The sequence below is a fragment of the Stomoxys calcitrans genome, chromosome 3, assembly GCF_963082655.1.
Source record: "Stomoxys calcitrans chromosome 3, idStoCalc2.1, whole genome shotgun sequence".
Taxonomy (NCBI): Eukaryota; Metazoa; Arthropoda; class Insecta; order Diptera; family Muscidae; genus Stomoxys; species Stomoxys calcitrans.
The window spans coordinates 138,142,392-138,152,052 of record NC_081554.1 but is presented as its reverse complement, the minus strand read 5'-3'; the positions used below and the strand labels follow the sequence as shown (position 1 = coordinate 138,152,052).

General features: G+C 36.7%; 1 protein-coding gene across 2 annotated transcripts in view; it reads left to right on the top strand.

Moving 5' to 3' along the window:
• Nucleotides 1–935: 935 nt before the first annotated feature.
• LOC106090264 (neural cell adhesion molecule 1) overlaps nucleotides 936–9,661 on the top strand; it is a 782,082-nt gene continuing 773,356 nt past the window's right edge. For both annotated transcript variants that reach the window (XR_009397497.1, XM_059364284.1), the window contains exon 1: nucleotides 936–1,619. Coding sequence is in view for 1 of the 2 variants with exons in the window: in XM_059364284.1 (XP_059220267.1) it covers nucleotides 1,244–1,619 (376 nt within the window). In the remaining variant the exon portion in view is untranslated. The remainder of the gene's footprint in view (nucleotides 1,620–9,661) is intronic.

Sequence of the window (9,661 nt, the reverse complement as noted above, 5' to 3'; positions counted from 1 at the left end):
GTCCTTTATGCCTTTGTAGCTACCACTGCCTCAGCCTCAATGTGTGTGTAAGTATAATCGTATGTTTTGTTGGTAGCTTATTGATTGGTCGGAGAAGGAAATCCTCCCTATTGGGAGAAAGACAAAAGTGAAACTTTTGAATAAATACGAAGGACACCTTTGAGCCAGTTATAAAAGAAGTTTCAATAAGTATGTTAAGGATAGTTTGAGACAAACTAAAACCAAGTTTTTATGCTACATATGAGCGATGGTGACGATATATTTACATACATAACACTAAAAAATATTTCTTCCTTAGAAGTTGTCATCATAGTTTGAAGAAGAATAAAAAGGCTTGAAGTTTACGAGTATTGAATTTAGAAAAGTAAATATAAACATCTGTTTGCTAAATTTTACTTGTTAATTCCTAATGCTACTTTTAACCAATATGATATATTTAACCCAATGTACCAATGTTAAATGTATTTGAATACCGCTGGTTATCTTATAAATAATAATAATACTAGATTGCACCATTTGTTGTGTGTTGTCGATCCTTGTAAATACTTTTTCACAAAATGATATCATAAATTCAAACCATTTGATTTTACATTTAAATAAATATCATCTAAAGAACTTGGAAATTGGCGGCTATATAACACTCGGGCCAGTTTTTCAAGCTCTTTTACTTTGTTGTTACTCCGACCCTTTTAAGTCCATGCATTTTATGTTAATAAATGTAATTATTTTGCACTGTTTTATAACTTAAATTTTTTGCAGCATTCCATTTAAAGAAAACCACCGCTGTTAAGTCTAAGACAAAATTAATTCAAATTTAATTTTCTGTAATTATAAATATTACATTTTTAAATAATATTCATGTCTTTTTCTGTTTCTCTTTGCAGCTGGGACTCAACTTATTCAGATATACAAAGCCTTGTTGTTTTTTTTTTTTTTTGGGAAACCATCTGAAGGAAAAAACTTCGTAGAAGGCAAAAGAAGACTGGGGCACAACTGAAAATATCCTTTAAAGACAAGGGACATCATTAATTTTATTTTACCGCAAGCAAAACAACAAAATAGCAATTGCAACACAAATGGAGGACGCCAAGTAAAAGGTTTAGGAAAAAAGTTCTAAGTTTATGGAAAAATTAATCTATACTTAAGACAAAGCGGAGAATCGTCAACGTCTTGGGAGAGAAAAAGTTCGTTCCTTGGTGTAATTGCTATCCTTTAATAAACGGGGTCAAAATAAACAATAAAAATGAAGTACTATAAATGTCAGCATATCTTATTGACCAGCAGCTCAATTTGCTCTTGCAGTTGTAGTTCTTCAACAACAACAACGACAACACCTATGAGAACTGAAACAACTCTCTTGTCCTTATCTTGCTTACCAAACAGCCGTCGAATTTTCAGCATATCCTCACAGCCAACTTCCCTTAGCTGGATTTTTATAGCACTGGTATACCTGCTGTTACTGTTGCCACCTCCAAATGCTATAGCGCGTCTTCACTCATCCTCCGCATCGTCGTCGGCTTTACACAACATGGGCTTAGTTGGCAGCAATGGCGGTGGCAGCGGCATGGGTGGCTCCAGTTCCAGCATAGGCAGTTCATTATCCTCTAAAGATGCACACGGTAAGTTTCAGTTTATGTTAAGTTGAATATATTGCAAAAAAGGATTGGTTCGCATTTCATTTCACTTGTTTACTTATCAGCGTCTGCATGTGCCGGTAGTCGGCATACCACGTGGAACTACCTTCAACATTTTTAACACGTTTAACACTTAACTTTGTGCGTTTTTCCTATACCAATAAGAATGGGAATAGTTAAGTGTTTCACGGACTTATTCAAAAAACTTAATGAAGCGGTAGAAAAGGTTTATTTGACAGTTCTATGAAGGAAATCTGTTAAATAAACCTATTTCAAATCCACATAAAGTTTTGTGAATATCGGTGTCAGTGTTTGTTTCAAATTGTCGTAATTTACTTTCACTACTAATCATTAAACTGAATTATGGTGGGGCTCACAAAGCATTGGCATCAACACCGGTTATCTAAATTTGCACAATATTTAAATTTTCATTAAAAATAATTATATGTATATTAGTAAAAATTTGCGCTTTAAGAGCTAAAGAGCTACCAATTCCCAATTTGTACGTTAAGTGAAATATGTAGCAACTGACGAGAATAAATATACTTTTTAATAAAATAGGTAATTGTCTTATTATTTATTTCCGATTTCTAAAATATAATGCCATGCAGAGGCAAACATTACCACTCTGGCAACTATACACTGAAAGGAAAATGATTCATCGCATCAATGAACGCGTTTCATTAGTGTGTTTTCATTTATTCAATGAAAATTTCCATAACAACAACGAATTTGTTCATTAATGCAATGAAAAGTTTCATTACTGTAAATTTTGTCAGTTCATGGTCTCATTAAACGAATGGAACGGAATTCATTAATAGAATGAAAATATGTTTTTCTAAATTAATAGCTAAATCGAATAAAAATGTCATGAGAATCAAGGATATATATACTTTACGGGGTTTTAGACGAATATTTCTAGGAGTTATTGAATGAATTTTGCTTCAATAATGACATGAAGCTCTACCTTGGTTCCAAAACAATGACAAATTTCATTGTATTTATGTAATATTTCATTCCGGTTACGAGGGATTTCCGTTCAGTGTAGTAGAGGAGTGGATGTACGTAAAAAATGGACAAAAGGGCATATTCGGCAACTTGCTGCTAATGAAAACATGTGTTTCAAACAAATATATTACGAATTGATTTATCTATTTCTAGAAAAAAATTCAAAAATTATTGAAGAAATATGTTGACCCTTTATAGATAAGTTAAATTCAAAAACTTTCTGTTCCCGATAGTAATAATAAATATTGGAGGGTATACTCGGTACCCTTGGCAAGAGAAATGCAAGCAAATGCACGGATACCTTTTGGTATTTACTGCATTTGGAATAATTGGAAAGTTACAAATATGCTTTGTTCCAATCAAAAGGAATGCAAACTTAAATTTGTTGAATTTGAGAGTTGTGTGAACTTTTCATTAGTACATGCATTGCTAGCTCTTGCAATGCTTCTGGCTGATCTTCACTCCGGCAATCGACAATTCTGCTTATTTACGTACCCATTGAGCCAAAAATGAACTTCCCCCTGAACACAATTTGATCACGATGAACTTTCTTAACAGAGCACGCGTTTTGACAATAAAATTCAATAATTTGCAAACGTTGTTCGCTTGCAAGACGATTCGCGTTTAAGTTATAGAGCAAACTAAAGACGTTTGCCAGTGAAACAAAACACAAAGCGTGTGTGAGTTTTTTAAATCAGTGTTGCCAAAAAGACAATAGCTACAAAATCACCCTTTATAAGCCAATAGGAGTGGGTTGTTCTAAAGTTACGCTGGTTATAATTCATTGCAATTTAAGGTTTTCCGATGGCAACTACTGCAATTTGTGATTTTGTAATAATATAGCAGCGCTCACTTTAGGTGATGCATATTAAATAAAACAAAGTTAATATCCGAACCTGCACCGATTTATAGTTTTAGTTTTTATACCCTCCACCATAAGATGGGGGGTATACTAATTTCGTCATTCTGGTTGTAACTACTCGAAATATTCGTCTGAGACCCCATAAAGTATATATATTCTTAATCGTCGCGACATTTTATATCGATCTAGCCATGTCCGTCCGTCTGTCCGTCCGTCCGTTTGTCTGTCTGTCGAAAGCAAGCTAACTTCCGAAGGAATAAAGCTAGCCGCTTGAAATTTTGCACAACTACTTCTTATAAGTGTAGGTCGGTTGGTATTGTAAATGGGCCATATCGGTCCAAGTTTTGATATAGCTGCCATATAAACCGATCTCGGGTCTTGACTTCTTGAGCCTCTAGCGTGCGCAATTCTAATCCGACCAGAATGAAATTTTGCACGACGTATATTGTTATGATATCCAACAACTGTGGCAAGTATGGTTTAAATCGGTCCATAACCTGATATAGCTGCCATATAAACCGATCTTGGGTCTTGACTTCTTGAGCCTCTAGAGTGCGCAATTCTTATCCGATTGAAATGAAATTTTGCACGACGTGTTTTGTTATGACATCCAACAACTCTGCCAAGTATGGTTCAAATCGGTCCATAACCTGATATAGCTGCCATATAATCCGATCTTGGGTCTTGATTCTTGAGCCTCTAGAGGGCGCAATTCTTATCCGATTAGAATGGAATTTCGCACGACGTGTTTTGTTATGATACCCAACAATTGTGCCAAGTATGGTTGAAATCGGTTCATAACCTGATATAGCTGCCATATAAACCGATCTTGGGTCTTGACTTCTTGAGCCTCTAAAGGGCACAATTCTTATCAGATTTGAATGAGTTTTTGGACGAAGTATTTCGTTATGATTTCCAACAACTGTGCCAAGTATGGTTGAAATCGGCCCATAACCTGATATAGCTGCCATATAAACAGATCTGGGGATTTGACTTCTTGAGCTTCTAGAGGGCGCAATTCCTATCCGATTTGGCTAAAATTTTGCTAACGTATTTTATTCTTACTTTAAACTACTGTGTCAAATAAGGTTCAAATCGGTTCATAACCTGATATAGCTGTCATATAAACCGATCTAAGATCTTGACTTCTTGAGCCTCTAGAAGTCGCATTTATTATCCGAATTGCCCGAAATTTTGTACGACGGATTCTCTCATGACCATCAACAAAAGTGTTTATTATGGTCTGAATCGGTCTATAGCCCGACACAGACCCCATATAAATCATTCTCTCTATTTTACTTCGTGAGCCCCAATGGGCGCAATTCTTATACGAATTGGCTGAAATTTTACACAGGTCTCCAACATATAATTTAATTGTGGTCCGAACCGGACCATATCTTGATATCGTTTTAATAGCAGAACAACTCTTTTCTTATATCCTTTTTTGCCTAAGAAGAGATGCCGGGAAAAGAAGTCGACAAATGCGATCCATGGTGGAGGGTATATAAGATTCGGCCCGGCCGAACTTAGCACGCTTTTACTTGTTTTGTTTAAAATTGCATGCTTATTATATCCCATTTGTTTTGAAATTTTTCCTCTGAAAATGACTCGATTTTCCTTCACAAAATATAAATGACCACAAAAACGAGTCATTCAAAGCACGTGAGCCTAAATAAATGCCTAAATTGTGCAAAATAATCACTGCCGCGAAAAAATTAATGAAATAAAAATCGAATTTTTTTCATAAAAAAAAGAATTACAAAATTTTTCAGACAAAGCAAGAAAAACTCTTAACAAAAGCGCATTATAACATTTATATCGGAGTATAAAAAAAAATTAAGTTTTCAAAACATCTCAACTGGTGTGTACGGTTAATATGTTTTTCAAAACGACATAAAACAAGTAAAAGCGTGCTAAGTTCGGCCGGGCCGAATCTTATATACCCTCCACCATGGATCGCATTTGTCGAGTTGTTTTCCCGGCATCTCTTCTTAGGCTAAAAAGGATATAAGAAAAGAGTTGCTCTGCTATTAAAACGATATCAAGATATGGTCCGGTTCGGACCACAATTAAATTATATGTTGGAGACCTGTGTAAAATTTCAGCCAATTCGTATAAGAATTGCGCACATTGGGGCTCACGAAGTAAAATAGAGAGAACGATTTATATGGGATCTGTATCGGGCTATAGACCGATTCAGAACATAATAAACACGTTTGTTGATGGTCATGAGAGGATCCGTCGTACAAAATTTCAGGCATATCGGATAATAATTGCGACCTCTAGGGGTCAAGAAGTCAAGATCCCAGATCGGTTTATATGGCAGCTATATCAGGTTATGAACCGATTTGAACCTTATTTGACACAGTTGTTGAAAGTAAAAATAAAATACGTCATGCAAAATTTCAGCCAAATCGGATAGGAATTGCGCCCTCTAGAAGCTCAAGAAGTCAAATCCCCATATCTGTTTATATGACAGCTATATCAGGTTATGTACCGATTTCAACCATACTTGGCATAGTTGTTGGATATCATGACGAAATACTTCGTGCAAAAACTCATTCAAATCGGATAAGAATTGTGCCCTCTAGAGGCTCAAGAAGTCAAGACCCAAGATCGGTTTATATGGCAGCTATATCAGGTTATGAACCGATTTAAACCATACTTGGCACAGTTGTTGGATATCATAACAAAACACGTCGTTCAAAATTTCATTTTGATCGGATAAGAATCGCGCCCTCTAGAGGCTCAAGAAGTCAAGACTTAAGATCGGTTTATATGGCAGCTATATCAGGTTATGGACCGATTTAAACCATACTTGGCACAGTTGTTGGATATCATAACAAAACACGTCGTGCAAAATTTCATTTCAATCGGATAAGAATTGCGCACGCTAGAGCCTCAAGAATTCAAGACCCAAGATCGGTTTATATGGCAGCTATATCAGGTTATATACCGATTTGAACCATACTTGGCACAGTTGTTGGATACCATAACAAAACACGTCGTGCAAAATTTCATTCTGATCGGATAAGAATTGCGCACTCTAGAGGCTCAAGAAGTCAAGACCCTAGATCGGTTTATATGGCAGCTATATCAAAACATGGACCGATATGGCCCATTTACAATACCAACCGACCTACACTAATAAGAAGTATTTGTGCAAAATTTCAAGCGGCTAGCTTTACTCCTTCGGAAGTTAGCGTGCTTTCGACAGACAGACGGACGGACGGACGGACGGACGGACGGACGGGCGGACGGACGGACGGACGGACGGACGGACGGACAGACGGACGGACATGGCTAGATCGACATAAAATGTCGCGACGATCAAGAATATATATACTTTAAGGGGTCTCAGACGAATATTTCGAGTAGTTACAAACAGAATGACGAAATTAGTATACCCCCCATCTTATGGTGGAGGGTATAAAACGAGTCAATGTATTGGGTTGCCTAAAAAGTAATTGCGGATTTTTTAAAAGAAAGTAGATGCATTTTTAATAAAACTTATAATTAACTTTAATCAAATACAAAATTGCCATTTTGTTCGATAACCTTTTGCCATCTTCCTGGCAAATTTAGTATTCCACGCTCATAGAACTGCTGGCCTTTATCTGCAAAAAACTGAACCAAGTGCGATTTTATATCCTCATCATTGCCGAAAGTTTTACCATTTAAGGAGTTCTGCAAAGATCGAAATAAATGGTAGTCTGATAGTGCAAGGTCAGGGCTATATGGTGGATGCATCAAAAGTTCCCAGCCAAGCTCACTCAGTTTTTGGCGAGTGACCAAAGATGTGTGCGGTCTAGCTTTGTCCTGGTGGAATATGACACCTATACGATTGACCAATTCTGGTCGCTTCTCCTTGATGGCTGTATTCAATTTGTCCAATTGTTGACAGTAAACATCCGAATTAATCGTTTGGTTCCTTGGAAGCAGCTCAAAATATACCATACCATTCCAATCCCACCAAACAGACAACATAACCTTCTTTTGGTTGGACCATGATCATTTTCGACTAACGTTGTTGTAAACAATCCATTTTTCATCTCTAGTTATGATTCGTTTTAAAAACGGATCGAATTCTTTGCGTTTAAGGTGCATATCACAAGCGTTGAATCGGTTTGGTAAATTAATTTCTTTCAATACATGTGGTACCCATATTAAAATTGACGCCAAACAAACAAATGTAAACAAAATTTCGCGAACTTTTTTTCTAAAGCAAGCTAAAAGTAACAGCTGATAACTGACAGAAGAAAGAATGCAATTACAGAGTCACAAGCCGTTGAAAAAATTTGTCAACGCCGACTATATTAATACTATATTACCGACAATTACTTTTTGGGCAACCCAATAGATGTTGCATAAGACAAAAAATATTTTCTATTAAAACCTGGTACGCAGCTCCAGCAAAATTTTCGGTAGCAAACGGATGGTGAGTAGAACTGATAGATTCGTTTGGCCACAATTAAGTGTTGTACTGTACACATAAATCCAAGACGCGGTTCAAAATGTTATCAAACCATTAGCTTTCTGTCAGTTAAGCCGAAAAGAATCTCCAATGCTTGCAATGTCACCCTGTAATACAAACCAAGCCGATATTTCGCTTAGGATATGCCAAAGCATTTCTTATGGAAATAAAAATTTCGTTTCAGCTGCGTACTGGCCTTAAACAAATTTTGAAGTATTTTTTACTTATCAAAAAATGTCAAATGCTTTGAAATATTACGTTACTAAACAAATAAAAAACATTTTTAGCCGAAATTTTACACAAGGCACATATAAGTCTTTGTCTGAGGTACAGGAATAATAAGAGATTTATTTAAGAGGTGCAAAATTTCGATTTTGCATAAAAATCGGGCCTTCGGATTAATATTATATATCAGTTTTGTACTTGTTATACCCTCCACCATAAGATGGGGGGTATACTAATTTCGTCATTCTGTTTGTAACTACTCGAAATATTCGTCTGAGACCCCATAAAGTATATATATTCTTGATCGTCGTGACATTTTATGTCGATCTAGCCATGTCCGTCCGTCCGTCCGTGCGTCCGTCCGTCTGTCTGTCGAAAGCACGCTAACTTCCGAAGGAGTAAAGCTAGCCGCTTGAAATTTTGCACAACTACTTCTTATTAGTGTAGGTCGGTTGGTATTGTAAATGGGCCATATCGGTCCAAGTTTTGATATAGCTGCCATATAAACCGATCTTGGGTCTTGACTTCTTGAGCCTCTAGCGTGCGAAGTTCTTGTCCGATCAGAATGAAATTTTGCACGACGTGTTTTGTTATGATATCCAATAACTGTGGCAAGTATGGTTGAAATCGGTCCATAACCTGATATAGCTGCCATATAAACAGATCTGGGGATTTGACTTCTTGAGCTTCTAGAGGTCGCAATTCCTATCCGATTTGGCTGAAATTTTGCATGACGTATTTTATTTTTACTTTCAACAACTGTGTCAAATAAGGTTCAAATCGGTTCATAACCTGATATAGCTGCCATATAAACCGATCTGGGGTCTTGGCTTCTTGACCCCTAGAAGTCGCAATTATTATCCGATATGCCTGAAATTTTGTACAACGGATCCTCTCATGACCATCAACAAACGTGTTTATTATGGTCTGAATCGGTCTATAGCCCGATACAGATCCCATATAAATCGTTCTCTCTATTTTACTTCGTGAGCCCCAATGGGCGCAATTCTTATACGAATTGGCTGAAATTTTACACAGGTCTCCAACATATAATTTAATTGTGGTCCGAACCGGACCATATCTTGATATCGTTTTAATAGCAGAGCAACTCTTTTCTTATATCCTTTTTTGCCTAAGAAGAGATGCCGGGAAAAGAACTCGACAAATGCGATCCATGGTGGAGGGTATATAAGATTCGGCCCGGCCGAACTTAGCACGCTTTTACTTGTTTCCATATTGCGAGGATTGGTCTATAAATGCCATTAGTGTTTTTTGGAGGGGATGGGAACCACATCCCTAGATGCTCCAATGAAATTTAAAAACCAAATTTTGGTTTTACCACAAACACAATTAAGCTTGAATCCCTCCACCCCTCTCTTAGAACTGGTGTTTTATAAAATTAGTGTAAGGGAAGGGTCCAATCCCTTCAGGTACCAAAATGCACCATCTGTGAAAATT